This window comes from Sciurus carolinensis, chromosome 13 (assembly GCF_902686445.1).
Source record: "Sciurus carolinensis chromosome 13, mSciCar1.2, whole genome shotgun sequence".
Taxonomy (NCBI): Eukaryota; Metazoa; Chordata; class Mammalia; order Rodentia; family Sciuridae; genus Sciurus; species Sciurus carolinensis.
This window is the reverse complement of record NC_062225.1, coordinates 59,803,483-59,822,247: the sequence shown is the minus strand read 5'-3', so window position 1 is coordinate 59,822,247 and position 18,765 is coordinate 59,803,483. Positions and strand designations below refer to the sequence as shown.

Here is an 18,765-nt window from a genome sequence, read left to right as displayed (position 1 = left end):
ATTGCAAAATGATGAACAGGGTAGTCAGGGATATGCTGCATTGAGAAGATGATAGCAGACTCCATTCTCCTTTCTAAAATTAGAAATATCAGAAATTTCTCTTTTCATTATCTTTTGTGCAGGAAAGGAATTTGAAGCTAATGTAATCCAGTCGAGTTTTTTATATTGTTTGTGCTGTAGCTTTTGCCATCCTGCCTTTTTTTAATTATACACAGATACATAATGAAGGTATATTTTCTGAAATCATTAATGGCCTTCTTGCAGACATTGTATATACTTTTCCAGGATTATTAAATAATATATATTTATTATCTATATGTTTTTAACTAACTCCTACTTACTGCTGCTGTTTGTAGATAGTCCTGCAGTTAAGAATTACAAATAATTTAATTTCTTTTTTAAGGAGGCAGAGGAAAAAATAAATGTCAATTTTCATAAAATTTAAAACCCATTAAAAATGTAAAATGTTGATTTCTAATGGATGAAACTATTGTACATTCATATAAATATCATTTTTTAATTTGACTTAAATATTTGAAATCAACTATTTGATTTACTTCTAAATAAATTTAGTCATTTAAAAGTTTTTCTTTTTAATATTTCTAGTTGTAGGTGGACACAATACCTTTATTTATTTATTTTTATGTGGTGCTGAGGATTGAACCCAGTGCCTTACACCTGTGAAGCAAGTATTCCATCACCAAGCCACAACCTCATCCCTAAAAGGTTTTCAATAACAACTTTTCCCCTTTGACTCTTGGATACAAATTAACACCTAGAAAGTGAAAACATTCAAATTCCTTCTCAAGTACAGTTCCGCAGACTCTATTAGAATTATGGAAAAACAGGTCCGTAAAGCAAAAATAAGTTATTTTGGATAAGTTATTGAGATGCTATTTGAGTGTTTCTGAAATCTCTGAATTTTAGAATTAAGCTGTTTGGTATAGGAATTGTAATAATTTGCAAATATATAAGGCTTTTCTATTTCAAATTTCCCCCAAAACTCATGTCAGTAATAGACTTTTATCAGATTTTAAAGCATTTAGACTTGGACCAAATAGGCGTATGATAGGTTGTTTTGCAGAATTTAATTTTAAAAGATTATTTTGACCAAAATTTGGTCTTAAGCACATTAGAAACCACATAAACTATAGCAATTATCTGATTTCAGAAAACCACAAAGGAGTTCACTTCACATCTGTCCTTTCAGTGGCTGAACAGATTCCACAAATGCTAAAGTCATCAAAATAAGAGTAAAAAACTGTCATCTGCTTTGTATCAGATCATGTACTAAATTATTTTACATTTTACTTTAAATCTTTATTGAAGTGTGACAAAGTGTTTATTAACATCGCCATTGAGGATAGAGAGGAAACCGAGACTCAGAGAGTTTTAGTCATTTGCAGCTGAGCTCTGGCTCTTCATGGTTCCGAAACTTACCTCTGCTCAACTAATGTTCTTTGAGATGTTTTTATTTATGTTCATAGCACTGTTTAGAAATACTGTAAGGAAAGTTTTTATTTGGTGGTTAAATTATTAACGGACATATTTTACAAGTATTTACTGTATATATAAGGGAGTTAAATAATAAACAGTATAATACTAGAGCATTGATTCATGAAGCCATTGCTTGATTGGATGAAGAGATATGTGTGTGTTCAAGTATGCATACATTTAGAGTCCCAATTTTTAAAATTTGGTCTAATTAAAACTGAATGAAATTACTTTCTAACATTTATGTAGCTGTGAAATAATTGACAAACTTTAAATTAAATCACTCAATTTAAGTGACTTATGCTAAAGTTAAGCTAGTTGTTTCCTCCTGGAGTTGTGAGTAGAAAACACTTTATAAGTGAGAGGGATATAATAACTAATAGAGTAGTGCTGGCAGTCCATCTGTTCTGTCCCATATGGAGTTGGGGACTGTTTAGAATCTGGGGAAGATGTAGTTATCAGTATCCATTCTGTACCTAATTCTTATCTTTGGTTTCACATCTGGTTAAGTTCTTCTGATTCGTGGGGAGCTTTCTCATTTGTTTTTATTTTTCACTTGGTATGTGAATATCTGTCCTAAAACTGGAAATACATTAATGTAGATTACTATCACTAACTTTTTAAGAAATATATGTATATTTTTTAGTTGTGGATGAACCTTTATTTTTACTATATATTTATTTATTTTTATGTGGTGCTAAGGATCAAACCCAGTGCCTCACGCATGCTAGGCATGCACTCTACCACTGAGCTACAACTCCAGCCCTATCACTAACTTTTAAGCCTGAAAAAAGTCAGACTTTATTAAAATAGAGTATAATATATATCCAAATTGCTCGTAGTCCAGAAAAGTGACTAGTAGAACATTTAAAGATGTCTTAAACCTTCTTGTCTAGATATCTTCTACTTCATGTAACCTAAGAGTAGGCACAAGCATGAATAAATTGCCACAGTGATAAATATAATTACCATTTCTAAGAGAAAGTATTATGTCATTTTTAAGGGAAAATGAAAAATAGGTGGCCATAGGACTTCCTCAACATGCTAATGCTCACATAGGAACGATTCTTTTTAACAATTTTATTGAGATATAGCCATACTATAAAATTCACCAACTTAACAGAATATAATTCAGTAGTTTTTAGTTCAGCTCATAGAGTTGTGCAGTCTAATTTCAGAACATTTTCATTAATCCAGAAAGAAATCTTGTACCCATTAGCAGTCATTCCTCTTGACCCCACTTACCTCTGTCCTAGGCGTCTGATCTGCATTGTTTCTATAAGTTTGCATATTCTGCACATATCATACTAATGGAATCATACAACGTGGGCTTTTGTGACTAACTTCTTTCATTCAGCTTAATGTTTTCAAGGTTCATCCATGTTGATCACTTCATGTACAGCATGTTTAAGTATTGTATTACTTTTTAAGACCAAATCATTCATTGTACAAATATACTGCCTTCATCAGTTGATGGACGTTTGGGTTTCCACTTTGTGGTTACTATGAATAATACTGCTATAAACATTAATATACGGGACTGAGGTTGTAGCTCAGTGGTGAATGCTTACCTGGCATGTGTGAGGCACTGGGTTTGATCCTAAGCATCACATAAAAATAAAAATAAATGAATAAAATAAAGGTCCATTGACAATTTTAAAAGTTTTTAAAATTATTTAAAAAATTAATATACAATTTTCGCATAAATGAATCATGCAATAACTTTTTTTTTTATTATTGTACACAAATGGGATACATGTTGTTTCTCTATTTGTACATGGCATAAAGGCATACCATTTGTGTAATCATAAATTTACATAGGGTAATGTTTGATTTAGCAATAACTCTTTATGTTTAACATTTTAAAGAACTATCAAACCCTTTCTCAGCAGCTATACTAATTTGCAGTCCCACCAGTATTGTGTGAGCATTCCAGTTTCTACACATCTCCAAGTGTCTTATATTATCTGTATTTTGATTATACCCAACCAAGTGAATGTGAAGTAGTTTTTCATTATGGTTTTCATGCGCATTTTTATGATGACTAAAGATACTGAGCATCAGCATCATTTCATGTACTTATTGGTCCACTCATGTATCATTTTTTTAGAGAAAGGTATGTTCAGATATTGCCCCATCTTAAAATTGTAAGAGTTATTTATGTGTTCTAAATACAGCCCCTTATCAGATGTATGATTTGCAAATACTTTTTTTCATTCTTAGGATTGCCTTTTTGCATTCTTATTCTTAGCAGCCTAGAAGTTTTTAATTTTTATGTAGTCCAGTCACTTTATTCTTTCTCTTCTCACTTGGTTATAGAGGTTTATTCCTATATATTGTAACAAATTTTATAATTTCAACTCTTACTTTAGGCCTCTGATTTCAGCTTGAGTTAATCTTTGTGTATGGTATGAGGTAGTGTCCAACTTTCTTATGTGGCTATCCAGTTGTTAACAGTACTCTGATGTTGGCACCCAGTTGAAAATTAGTTGAACATACTATTTGTAACATATAGGAATGAAAATATCAAGATGGAAAGAAGAGTGGACATACTGAGAGAAACAGGTAACTTCAGAGGCCTAAAGTTTCTGGTCTGCAGTGATAGCTTTGACAAGAGAACAAGCTAGGAAAATGAGCCTGGCAAGGAGGTAGATAAAGAAGTTAACTTAGTCTTTAATGTGGAATCATAGAATCCGACTGCTGGAGATACTTCAGTGATGGTGGCAGCTGCAATCTTGGCAAACCAGTGATGGAGCTCAAATACTGTTACCAAATTCCAGCTATGAAAGTTCTGAGCCTAAGAAATGTCCCTTCTGTTCAAAAGTGAGATGTCAAAAATACATTAGTAATACCTAAAACTTTGACATAATTAAAAGAGAAAACTAATTAGAAAAAAAATTATAAAATGAGTTTTCCCTATATAATTTGATATAATTTCCTTGGTCTGTGTACTCCTGAGTTCATTTCTCAGGGTGCACAGTGTCTTTGAACGCCATTAGTATGAATCTCTGGGTTCTGCCTTGTTCAAACTACAATTTCAAATGTTTATGGGGCACTTATACTTTAAAGCACCATAGATGATTCAGTGAGTGTCACAAAGAAATACGTAGAAATGGTCCTTGCTCAGTAGTTTATAACCAGTATATTATAACTTAATTAAATACTACATAAAAGAGACAAGACACATTTCATATTAGTAGTTTCTTATTACTTAGTTAAACAGGCACTCCAAGAGAGCAACAGAAACTACTGTGAGCCTGAGCAGACAGAAAACTTCACAGAAGAGATAGACTGGACCTGGTATTGAAGGAGGACTAGATCCTGCAGAGGCAAGGAAAACAGGAGCTTTTATTAACCAGTAGGAATGGATTAAGAAAATGTAGGACACTCTGAACATGAGAGACTGACAGGACTAGAACATCTCTAAAGGCATCTTTAAAGATGAAATATGCACTATGCACTATGAAATAGTGCATAGCCTGACCTTTAAAGTTTATTGAAGATCTTTTCCTTAACACTTCAACTAGAATGGTTAAGTTACCCTTCATAATCTTTCCATCCTGTTTTATAGTTTCTTATCTACTCCAATCCATTCATTTCTGTCCACTTATTCCTGACACATTTGATAAAATCATTCCACCCACATCCTCATTGTTAACCCGTTTTGAAACTTCCATTATCCTATTACTTACCATCCATGTTATTTTGAACTGTTTACCACTTTATGAATTCATTCTGTCTCCTCAGTTATAAACTCCATACTCTGTAGCTGGTCTTTGTTCTCAGGATCCCTAAATGTTAGTGTTGTTGGAAACAGAGAGAGAACCTTTTCCACAGGATTACATCCCTCCCTGGTGTGATATAATGAAGAACTTAAGGCAAGAAAAATTAGCTTGGTTCTGTCACTAACTAGTTGGTTGATAACTAATCAGGTGTTTTGATATCACAGGATTTCAGTTTTTTGGTGTTTTTTGTTATTGTCTGTTTTGTTTTGGGTACTATGAATTGAATCCAGGGGTGCTTTTCCTGAGCTACATCCCCAGTTCTTTTTTTTTTTTAAAGATAGGGTCTCACTAAATTGCTGAGACTGGCCTTACCTCCCAAATTGCTGGGATTTCAGGCATGTGCCATTGTGCCCAGCTCAGTTCCTTATTATAAATTAAAAGACTTGAGTTGGGCTTTTCTTCCCTGCTTTTGAGTGTTTGCTTTCCCAGTTATAAAGTCCCCATTTCTACTTTCATAAGTGGAAGATCATTAAGAAGCAGAAGGGGAAAATTACAAACCTACCACCCAGAAGACACTCTTAATATATTCTGATGGATATATATTTTTGTAATTTCACATTATAAAAATAAATATTCATTTAGGAACTTTAAGGTACTTTCCAACTTTTTGCCACTAAAGAAATCAATATATATTTTTTTTAAAGTCACCAAGAGGGGCTGGGGTTAAAAGCCCAGTGGTAGAGCATTTGCCTAACATTCATTATGTTCTGGGTTCAATCCTGAGTATATATTTAAAAAGGATAAATGATGTTACTACCTTTTGGCTTATAAGTCAAATTAATGTAACTATATGTCCAAAGATTTCCCATCTCTGATATTCAGCAATTACATTTAGAAAGGTAACACATATTAGTCCTTTAGGCCATACAGAGCCTGAAGTGACTGCAGATTGTCCTCAAGCAAAAGCTTCATTCTAATTTATATACTGTAGAATAAGAATACAGTTAAACATAGTAACAACTCATTTGCTTATTAATTTGTAGAAAATTATCTTTGCAGCTGGGTGCCCTGGCACACACCTATGATATCAGCAACTTGGGAATCTGAGACAGGAGGACTACAAGTTCAAGGCTAACCTCAGCACTTTCACAAGACCTGTCTCAAAAAAATAAAAAGGGCTGGAGATATAGCTCAGTGGTAAAGTACCCCTGGGTTCAATTCCTAATATAAAAAAAGGGGAAAAAAATCTCCTTTGCTCCAAATTTTTTATTTTATTAGGGACAGTGGTCTCAAGCCCAGAAGTCTTTTCTGAAGGCAGATCAGAGCCCATGCAATGAAAAGGGTAGGAACTCCTAAAACTATTGCTGGGGCTCCATATGGAAGTTGTATACTTTAAACAACTTAGCTAGACCTTCTCTCAAAATAAAAAATTTTGAAACAAAGGGCTAGAAATGTTACCCATTGGTAAAGTGCCCCTGAGTTCAGTGCCCAGTACCAAAAAAAAGGGGGATCATGTAGTTTTTCATCTTCTCCCTAGAATACATTAAATCATGTTAAACACTATCACTAAGTTTTTGTTGTTGTTGTTTTTGTATTTTAAATTTTAATTTGTAGTTTTAAAATGTTTTGGTGCTGGGGATTGAATCCAGGGGCATTTTAACACCAAGCTACATCCCCAGCCCTTTATTTTGAGATAGGGTCTCACTAAGTCACCAAGGCTGACCTCAAACTTGTCATCCTCCTACCTCAACTCCCCAAGTCATTACTATTACAGGCTTGAGTCACCATGCCCAACTGTTCATTTTTAATTATTACAAGCCCTTTTCTCCCTTCTAAATAAATCCTTTAAGGGAACATAGCTCAGTGGTAGAGCATTTGCCTAGCATTTATGAGACTCTAGGTTCTATTCCCTAGAACTGCAAAAATAAATGAAGAAGAAATTATTTTTTTCAGATATTGGTTATAATGCTTTAGAATCCATCACTGTGCTTCCTTTTATTGATTTTAGTGGTGATAATTTTCCTTCTGAATAATTAAAAACAACTTGATATTGTTGTTCTGAGGTCATGTGGTTATGTTAGTTTTCTGATCTTGTCCCATTATCTCCAACTATTTCTCACCTCAGGCTGCATTACTGTTAAAATACCTCTTGCCAAAACTTGGCTTTTGTCACAATCAAGATTTATTTTAAATTTATTTATTCATTTATTCATTCTGCAGATATTTAGTGCCTACTATGACTTAAAATTCCAAACAACTAGGCCTGCCGTCTGTAACCTGTAACCCTCTTCTCACTTATTTTGCCTTAGTTGTCCTTTGTTCCCATCTTTGCTTTATACCCATGTCTTGATAGTCTCTTCTAATTCCTTCCTTCAAGTGCTTTTAGAAAAATATCTTGACAGTAGTCATTTATAATGTGGTTGCATTTAAGTCATTGTTGCCTCTCAAGAGGCATTTGCATTTTGACTTTTCTTATAAATGTTAATGAAAAGCTATCAAAGAATTTAGAGCTTCTGTGTGCAGATGTTGAAGGTATTGGGGAGGTAGAGTACTGGTTGTTTCTTCCCACCTTCATGGTGTCCCTGGTCCCTCCCTTCTACCTAAATTGCCTGTACTTCCTCACTGTTAAACTCAGCCTATATCCTACATGTTCTCTAAAGGTTTTTCTGTGTCTGCTGTCATTCATTTTCCTCCTTTGAGTTCCTCAGTGACATCACTCTCTAATCATTCTCTACTTCAGTTGGCTCATTTTCTTTTTAATTTTTTTTTTGTAGATGAACATAATACCCTTATTTTATTCATTTTTATGTGGTGCTGAGGATCAAATCCAGTGCCTCAAACGTGCCAGGCAAGCGCTTCTACCACTGTCAATTGGCTCATTTTCTTTTCCCCAACTCTAGTATATTCTTCAAGAACACTGACCCTATCTTCTTATTTTCTGTTTAAATAATGCCTAGCAGAGACACTGTTGGCATTCAGTAAGTATCTACTAACAATGAGAATATAACTAGACATTTATTCCTTTTCTAGCATCATTTTACAAAGTAAGTTCATTCTTCAGTAGAAGAAATGTGTCACACTTAAAGATTTTTATTGAAATTTTTTAAAAGTAGAGAACAGGCCAGGAACCATTTATTTCTATAAATGCTAATATCTAAATTTTTTTTTTTTTTTTTTTTTTTTTTTACTTTTTAACAGGTGGTTTGTTCTGGATGCAGAAACCAGAGATCTAGTTTCTATCCACACTGATGGAAATGAACAGCTCTCTGTGATGCGCTACTCAGTAGGTAGGTAAATGTATTCCATCCCCATCCTGGTATTCACAGCCTTTCACTGTAATTGCATATTTTTACTTCTGATTAAGCTGACTCCATTTATTTTTCCTATTTTCTAGAGTTATTAAATATTAAATATGTTTCCCCAACATCAAATTAAATTCCACTTCTGGAAACTGCAAAAGAACTGCTAAAGTTAAACATTCTAAATCATCAAGCAAACACAAATTGAAAAATGAACTGTTAACAACTGCATTTGCAATTGAAAACAGAATGAAGTGCAATCAGATTCTTTTTTTTTTTTTTTTTTTTTGTAACTAATACTTAGAATTTTGAAGTGGTATTAGGCTGAGTATTACATCAAGTTAGCAATCTTATCTTTGTATATGAGAGTATAAAAGAAATTATAGTAATATTCAAAATACACAAGCATAAATCTTTCAAGTCCTTTAAAATCTAGCTATGTTATTACTGGTTGCATAGTCATGATTGGTTTAGGTAAAATACCAATTCATTGTAAGAGTTTGATAACTTTACTTAGCTTTGAGTGATTCTTTGTACTTATTTAAATGTTAATTATGTTTCCACAATAAGATTATCTTTTCCTGCTATTGATGTGATTTTGATTCACATCATTCTTCCCTAATTAGTCTGACATGTTCTTATACTTGAAAATATATTCTATTAGTTGTTGAATCAAGATAATTTTAATTGGTTCTCAGTTGTTTGTTAAAAAAAAAAAAAATTGCACAGAATACTATCCTCTCAATCGCACAAAGCATGTGTTCCAAGCTATAAACCTAGAAAGAGTCATCTTGAAGCAGCAAAGTTTTTCTTGTTTTGTTTTTGTTAGTTTGTTTTTAATGCTGCAGTAACAAATAATCACAGATCCAAAGATCAGATTTTTTTGATCTGTGCCTATGGTAGTTTTTATTTATCTGTGCCTATGGTAGTTACAGTAGAGGAGACCATTTAAAAAAAAGAACGTGGTCCCTTCTCAAGAGATCCTACCCTATAATTCGATCATTTGTGCTTGCTGAACTAGCTTGCCATATGAACACTGTATATACTTCTACTCATAAAGGCAGAGTAACCTTTCTGAGACCAGTTTTTAGCTAACTAAAAGGAGACAGGAAGATAGAGTTCGTTACCTGTGAGCATCTCTCTTTGTTGGACTCTGTTACCACTTGTTTTTCAAGCATGCTAAGTGATAAGATTTGTCCATCAAATGCCAAATAACAGTTAAATTGATGAAATTTGACAACATTTATAAGGTATGGTTTAGTATAGTCCAGTAAAGTAATGATCAGTTTATCACCTTATTTCTCTAGTTAGTACTTTTTTCCTGTTTCATTCTAGATGGTACCCTCCTGGCCGTAGGATCTCATGACAACTTTATTTACCTCTATGTAGTCTCCGAAAATGGAAGAAAATATAGCAGATATGGAAAGTGCACTGTAAGTAGTAAAGTAAAATAAGTTAAGTTGTAAAATTATTGAGAAATTTTTACTTTTGTTAAGAGAATTAAATATTTACATTGATGTACATATTTTCTATTATTAGCTGCTTTAAACTTTAATCTCTATTTTTGAAAACTTGAGATTATCTGACAAAATATTATACTTTCCTGTGTACTCTAGAAAGACTTCTTTTGGCAGGGGCAGGTGTTTACCAGGGATTGAACTCAGGGGCACTCAACCACTGAGCCACATCCCCAGCTCTATTTTGTATTTTATTTAGAGACAGGGTCTCAGTTGCTTAGCACCTCACTTTTGCTGAGGCTGACTCTGGAACTTGCAATCCTCCTGCCTCAGCCTCCCCAGCCTCTAGGATTACAGGTGTGCACCACTGCATCCAACAAGACTTCTTTTGATGGGAGTTTAATATTTGTCTCTCCCAAACTAGTTTTAAGGCAGTTTCTTAAACCTATTTCTATGAGAAGCTCTTAGGGTAACATTTTTAAAGATAGAGTCAGTGAGAAATAAAAGGTCATCTCAGTGTCCTGTGTCCATCTATCCCTGCCACTCTCAGTGTCCTGTATCACCTCTTTTGCCACTGAAAACAAAATAATTTACTTGGGAATCTATGCACTTAAGAGTTAACTTAAGCCAGGCGCAATGGTATATGCCTGTAATCCCAGTGATTTGGAAGATTGGATCAGGAGGATTGAAAGTTTGAGGCCAGTCTTGGCAACTTAGCAAGATCCTGTCTCAAATAAAAAATTCTTAAAAGAATTGGGATGTAGCTTGGCGATAAAGCTCCACTGGATTCAACCCCTACTACAAAAAAGAAGAAAAACAAAAGGTTAATAAAAGCATGTTTCCTGTGATTTGTTAGGTTATCATTACAGGGAAAACATTTAGATTAAATTCTGCAAACCAGGTTGAGTACTTACTGTATGACTGGAACTCTGCTAATTAGAGAAATGATCTAGGTGCTAGGAATATGTTCAAGATTTTTATCCTCAAGAAGTATGGCTGAGACTAGGGGTGTAGCTCAGCAGTAAAGTGCTTGTCTAGCTTGTACACGACCTTGGGTTCAGGTCCCTAGATGAGAAAGGTGGCCAGGAAAGCATAGTGGTTAGTACACAGGCTGGATCATATTACCTGGATTTGAATTCTTGCATTAGCACAAGCTATTATGACCTTGGGCAGGCTATTTAAACTTTCTTCTTTAGTTTTGTCACTCATAGAGTGAGGATAAGACTAGTTAAATACATATGAAGTACTTGGGACAGTGTTTGTCATTTAAGTGCCCAATATATATTAACCATATTTTTGTAGAAAATGAAGTATCTTGGTATGTATGTTGTAAATTTAATTTTAGGATTAGCAAATCACTAGGTAGATTACTGGCACAGATATTTTAAATGCTCTTGAGGAAATAAATAATCAAAAGAATTGTCCTCAGAAAGATACCTTATTAAGCAAAATAAACTTCAGTATGGATCTGAAATTTAGTTTGCTTACTATGTAGTTTGAGTATTCCTTATCTAAAATACTTGGGATCAGAAGTATTTCAGATTTCAGAGATTTCTGGATTTTGGAATATTTGCATATTTGTAGGAAAATTATCTTGGGGATGGGACTAGAAATCTTAAATTCTCCTTTCTGTTGCATATATAAAGTATACACAGTGCCTGGTTGTAATTTTCTACAATATTTTTAATGTGCTTGTATTCTGAACCACCTGTCACTTGGAGTCAAATGTGGAATTTTACACTTTTGGTATCCCATGGACACTCAAGTTTTGGATTTTGGAGCATTTCAGATTAAGGGTACTCAAATTGTATAAGCAAAAACCAGGCCATTCACTTTACCTTTTGTGTGTGTGTGTGTTACTGGGGATTAAACCCAGGGTTGTTCTACTGAGCTACATTCTCAGCCCCTTTTTATTTGTATTTTGAGACAGGGTCTCTCTTTGCCCAGGTTGACCTTGAACTTGGGGTTCACTTGCCTCAGCCTCCTGAGTAGCTGGGATTACAGGCCTGCGTCATCCCACCTGGTTAGGCCACTTACTATTTGAGGAAGAAAGACTTGTTTGTTTGTTTTATAGATGTTATATCATGTGCTAAAACCAGCCCATTTTAAACCATTTATATATCCAGTATATGATAATCCTCAGGTTTATACACACACACAATAAAGTACAACTGATCCAGAAAAGAAATGGAGCAATGTGTAACACGGAATAATCAGAATGACCTTGAAAATGTTAAGGCAAGTTGATCAGTTGCATGCAATTTTTCCTACTCTAATTAGGCATCTTTATCCTTAACGAGTATTTGAAAGTATATTGAGATACTTGTAGGAACTATTAGTTTATAGTACTGTTTGAGGCTATAATGAAAGGCTCAACTATTCTGCTTTTCTAGTTATATATATATATATATATATTTTTTTTTTCCTTTAAATGACATAATGAGCCCATTTTATTTTTTTTGCAGAGCTAAGCATCAAACCCAGGACCTTGTGCATTCTAAGCAAGGGCTTTACCACTGAGCCCCAGCCCTCTTAATTATTTTCTTCTTGTGCTTTCCTTCCAGCTATCATTTCTCTTTGCTATCTCCTTCCACCAGCTAGTCTTATTTTCATCTGTTAAATGCTTTTACTTTCATCTCTTTTGTTGTCTGCTATTATATAGGACAAACAAAACAGTATTAACATTGGTTCTGCCTGACTTGCAACTTTAGGCAAGTTAGTTAACTTCTCTACATCTTAATTTTATTATCTTAAAATTAGAGATTATCTTAGTTCCTACTTTATAACACTGTTACGAATATTAGGTCTTTCTTTAAAAATTGACAACTGTAACTGCACTCAGAATTCCAAATACAAATGCTGTTTTCGAATTTTATTTCCAATAATTTCCTGTTGCTAGTCAACTTTCAAGTGACTCTTATAGCTGGAAAAGCATACCGGACTTGCAATTTTAGGAAATGTCCCTGTAATAAATTATCACCAGTTATAAGCATTTGAAATCTGTACCTCCTCATGGTATCACTTTTTACAGAAGTGTCAATTGAAATGACTGGTACACAAGGATGTGAAGGAGCACTACTTGGTAAAAAGCAGCAGGCGGATGCATGGTTCCCCAGTGATTGACAACATCAGTGCAGGCCAGGGGCTTGTTCTCAAACTTAAGTTCAAAAACAAGACAAGATTAATTTTAAAGAGATGAACTTAGATCAACCATCTTCTCCAAAGCTGATTTATAAAATATCATCAGATTCTTGTTTCCTCTGGGCAAATAAGTTCCCTCTCTCTCTGTAAGCGTCAGGAAACCAACTTATAATCAGAAAGCTAATTTATTTTAAATTTTAAAGTGAGATATATGAATGCCAAAGGGATAGAACATGAGCATCCTCCAGCCAGCACATTCCTTCTATGGGGATGTACTTGTGCAACTGGAGTATAATGGGGTGAGCAGATCCAGTACCTACATCCATAGTAGATACTCACTGCCACTAGAACTGGTTTTGATTTACATCTCTCTACCCTGGACATAGGTAACTCCTTTTCTTTGCTTACTACCCTCCTGCCAGTGCCATCTGAATAACACTTTCTTTGGATAGATTCATAACTGTAGTTAGCTTATACTCTAGGTTTGTCAACCTTGGAATCATTATGACCCATACTTCTTTGCCTCTTTCTGCTTTATCTTAATTCCAAAATCTAACTCTCAGAGGCTCCTGGGGGATATCCACTGTAATTTCCATAAATGAAAAAAAAAATCTGCTCTTTTATTCATTAAAACCAATCTCCTCCCTTTCCCTTTTCCCCCTCTAGCACTGGGGATGGAACTCAGGTCCTTGCGTATGCCAGGCAACTGCTTTGCCACTGAGCTATATATCTCTGGCCCTGATTTCCATTATTTTACTGACCCTAAATATCTTTCATAATTTTTCTGAAGTTTATCCTTATCTGCTTAAAATTTTAATGTTTAAAAAAATGTATAAACTATAAATTCATGATGGCACACATATCCCAGTAATTCAGGAAGCTGAGGCGGGAGGATTGCAAGTTTGTGATCTACATAGTCAACTTAGCAAGACCGTCTCAAAATAAAAAATGAAAGGGGCCAGGGGTGTAGAGCACCCTGAGTTCAGTCTCCATCACCACACAAAAAAATAAAATAAAATGTTAAGTCTGATCTCAGAAAGACAACAATATGTACATTTAGAATACAAAAACTTATCATACAAGAAGATTGAGGCAACTGAACCAAAAGTTCGCATATCACAATCCTTTGTTTTCTACACCTTCTGATCAAGCCAATCTCAGTCCTCACAGTATAAGTACATTAATAAACTAGTCTCACAAAAGGATTAGGACTAGATTAAAATTTGGTTGTGTCTCTCATCAAACCTTAGAACCCTGGAAAAACTTGGCATGCATATGCTAGAAGAACCTGGCCAAGAGCACTTTTGGCTTAATCTTTTTTCACATTCCCTGTCATTTCTCTTTTCTCTCCTATTTCTAGCCCTTATATTTAGTTTTAATGATGCACAGTCTTTATCATTTCAAAAATAAAGCAAAAGTAGGTATAATCCAAAAGAACAGTATTCTAACTCTCAAAAGAATTTCTTAACTTTGAAGTAGTACAGAGGGAAGGTAAGATGCTTTTTTGCCTTTTGTTTCTTTTGTTTATGCAGATTGCCCAGTCACCAACAAGAGGACTGACTTCTCCACCCTGGACTCTAGCATCCTCTGTCAGCCTGTTGTTCAGACTCATCACTCACTGTGTCACTGGAACACAGCCTGAAGGCACTGCTTGTAAAACAGCAGTAAATCTCATTAGCTGTTAAAGCAGTAAAGCCAGATGATGAGCACTGCCCAGTATTTGCTTCTCTAGATTAGTTCTCACATGAGCCAGCCTCAGTCATCTGTATTAAGAAGAGTGAATGAGCATTATTTTTTTGCTCAGGCTCCTTAGTACTTGCTTTTAGGTACCAAAGGATGCTGCTTCAGAAACTCAAATTTACTACAAAATCACTGGTCATGGTCCACCTCAGACCCAGTGATCTCCCAGGAATCATCTGGCTCTTCCTTAACCAGAGCACTCCAGGTCAGCTGAGGGGATGAGGGGAAGAGAGGTAGAGGAGAGTCATCTGCCCTGCTGATCTGTGACCATTCCACCTTTCATTTACCCTTCTGTGACCTGACTGCCTGGTAGCATTTGTCTTCCTGATGCCCTTAGCCTCTCCAGGTCCCCTCCAGTATGCACACCAGACCTGCTTGACCTAGTCTGAAGCACTTAATGCTTTTCAATTCAGTCATCTAATTGAGAACTCAACTCCAGTCTTTATTTTCTGTTTTTTTTATTTTGCAGTGCTGAGGATCAAACCCAGGACCTCATGCATGCTAGGCAAGCACTCTACCACTGAGCCACATCCCCAGTCCGTTTAATTTTATTTTGAGACAGGGTCTAGCTTAGATGCTGGGCTCAAACCTACAGTCCTTTTGCCTGAGCTTCCTGAGAAACTGGGATTAGAGATGTGCACTACCAGACCTGGCTCCAACCTTTTTTTTTTCTGCTTCTTCCCATGATTTAGGTATTTAGGAAATATAATAGAAAAATGGTTTGATTATGAACTGTGGGATTCATACACGGATAATTATATTAGATACTTTGAAAGCAGTTTGATTTTATAATTGCTGCTATAAAAAAGATTCAGATTCAGAAGGATTTGGGCAAGGGTAGACTGAGCTAGAATGATTCTGATTTTGTTTTACATAATATTGGGCTTCTCTGGTAAGATTTAATATGACAGAAGAGTTTTATGACTAAGAAGAACTTAAAGACTATTGGCAGGTTATTTCTAATCCCTTCCAGCACCAACGTTAGGAAGTTTTTTTGCTTTTATTTCAGCACCATGTATTTCTCCCCCCTCCCACTTTGGTACTGGGGATTGAACCCAGGGATGCTCAGCCACTGAGCTACAGCCCCAGACCTTTTTCATATTTTATTTAGAGACAGGGTCTCACTAAGTTGTTGAGGCTGGCTTTGAACTTGGAGTCCTCCTGCTGCATCCTCCGGGGCCCCTGGCATTATAGGCATGCACCACTGCACCTGATTCACAATGTGTTTCTTTACCTTGGCTTTTCTTGTACTGTTTTGAAAATGTGTGAAAAGGGTCTGGCTTACTTATGAACTCCTTTTCTTAAAATGGCACTTTTACATTACTTTGTCTTTAGTGTAACAGAAATGAATAAAAGACTGAAATGCCATGCTTATCTTACCCCAGAATCCTCTGACCTGGCTTTGAACCCTGGCTCTACCAATTCTTTGTTATGTGACTTCAGAAAATTGACAATTTTTCTGTGCCTCCTAAACTTTACTTACTGGGTAAGCATCCATATTAAGGTTGATGTGAGATTTAGATGTGATAATGTATATACTCAGTAAATACAAGGTGTTGAACTCTGGAATGCTTTACCACTGAGCTACATCTCCAAACCCCCACCCTTTCTGCTGAGGCTGGCCTCAAACTTGTGAGCCTCCAAAGTGGTTGGGATTATAGGAATGAGCCATGGCACTCAGCCTTTAAGCATTTTTTTTAATAAGTAGATGAGCCCTGCACTATACCTAGGGGTGTTTTTCAGCATTTAACATTATTGACGTTCAAAATTAGTTTCATGATTGTGGTTAGTTGAATATTTTTCTTGAAAGATTTTGTGTCCTGATTGATCTGTAGTTTCTATTCTGTTTATAGTAGAATTCAGATTTATTCTGGCCAGGAAAGGTGGTGTGTGCCTGTAATCCCAGCGATTTACGAGGTTGAGGCAGGAGGATCACAAATTCAAAGCCAGCCTCAACAGCCTAGCAAGACCTTGTTTCAAAAAAAAAAAAAAAATTTGAAAAGGGACTGGGGATGTAGTTCAGTAGTTAAGTGTTCCTTGGTTCAATCCCCAGTACCAAAAAAACAAACAAAAAATATTTATTCTGTACCCAAACACTAACAATCATTTGATTGATTCTTATGTACCTTTTAACATTGTTACTCAAAGACCTTAGCCCAGAAGATAAAGTATATGAAGTTGCAATAATATACTAAGAAGCATTACAAGACGTGCTGGTGAAAGTGAGGTTTTTTTTTTTTTTTTTTTTTTTTTTTTTTGGTCAGGATTTTGGTAACTGGAAATACATGTCAAAAAAAAAAAAAAGATTTAAGACCTTGTAACTATCTATACAGAAATCTCCAAGAAAATAAACCATAAAACTAATGCAGGATTTCAGTAAGATAGCAGAATTCAATATTACTGTAACAAGAGTTTTACACAGCATCTAGTGACTTAAATTCGGGATATGATCTCATTTAAAACAGGTCAATATTATGGCATTTGCAGAGAAATGGATGGGACTGGAGAATATCATGCTAAGTGAAATAAGCCAATCCCAAAAAACCAAAGGCCGAATGTTTTCCCTGATAAGTGGATGATGATATATAATGGGGGAGAGGGGCAGGGGAGTGAGAGAAGAATGGAGGAACTTTAGATTATGTAGAAGGAAATGAGGGGGTGTGAAAAATGGTGGACTGAGACATATTTCATTACCCTATGTACATGTATGATCACATGAATGGTGTGAATCTACATCATGCACAACCATAGAAGCGAAATGATGTACCCCATTTGTCTGTAAATGCACTCTGTAAAAAATAAATAAATTGTTTAAAAAAAAAAAAAAACAGGTCATCAGGGGCTGGGGTTGTAGCTCATTGGTAGAGCACTTACCTAGCATGTGCAAGGCCCTAGGTTGGTTCCACAGCACCACATAAAAAAAGAAGAGATATTATCAGGAATTCAGAATCCTTCTTTCCTTCTACTTTATCTCTTTAGCGTGTTGCTTTCATCTTCAACATCATAAAGTGCTATCACAACTCCAGCCATTGCAGCATAGTTCCAAGTGGAAAAGGTTTAGAGCAAGGAACAAAGAACTGAACACTGTTCACCTACTTTTTGTAGTTCAGTTCTCTTAAAGGTTTTCTGGAAGCCACACTCAAATGATTTCTTCTACCCATAACTGCAGAGGAGGTTGGGAAATAGTGTTTTAGCAGGGCACCCAAGAAAAGGAGACAGTGAGTTTTGGATAGGCAACTGTCAGTCTGTACTCATCACTATATGAAGGTCTATTTTCCCTGAAGCCAGTCAAAGTATATTTAAAAATGTGATGGAAAAATTTCATTCACAATAGCAGTGAAAACTGTAGAAGCTTTGAGAATAAACTTAGCAACAAAAGCAAAGGAAACTAAAAGACATAAACTAAGAACTGAAAGGATAGACCCATAGCATGTTTCTAGATGAAAACATTTGATAAAGATTTGTTCTCTACAAACTGTTCTCCAGTGTGATGCAATCTTCTTTAAATTTTCAACATGATATTTATGGGCCTGATAAAAAAATAGTTCTAAAGTTCATCTGAAATTTTCCACATGCTACAAAACTATGACAGTTAATTAAGAATAGGACAGACTAATGCAACAGAAACATTCAAAAAACAGACCTATTTTTTTCTAGAAATTTACTAAATAATAATAATTCAGATCAAGCAGAGAAAGAATGGACTGTGTTTTACTTGCATTGTCCAATATGGCAATTACCAGCCACAACTTTTAGGTTCATAACATTAAGTGTAGTTCAGTTCCTGGAAACACTAGCCACATTTCAGGTGCTTAGAAACCACAGGTTGCTAGTGCATTGGACCACACAGAGAACACTGTCATCACTGCAGATTTCATTGGACAGAGCAGCTCTACATGGCACGGAGAC

The 18,765-nt window shown here is 35.2% G+C and overlaps 1 protein-coding gene across 3 annotated transcripts in view; it reads left to right on the top strand.

Annotated features, from left to right (window-relative positions):
• Eml4 (EMAP like 4) overlaps positions 1-18,765 on the top strand; it is a 141,258-nt gene that overhangs the window by 112,583 nt on the left and 9,910 nt on the right. For all 3 annotated transcript variants that reach the window (XM_047522990.1, XM_047522991.1, XM_047522989.1), the window contains 2 exons: positions 8,418-8,506; positions 9,854-9,951. In XM_047522990.1, coding sequence (XP_047378946.1) covers positions 8,418-8,506; positions 9,854-9,951 — 187 coding nt within the window. The remainder of the gene's footprint in view (positions 1-8,417; positions 8,507-9,853; positions 9,952-18,765) is intronic.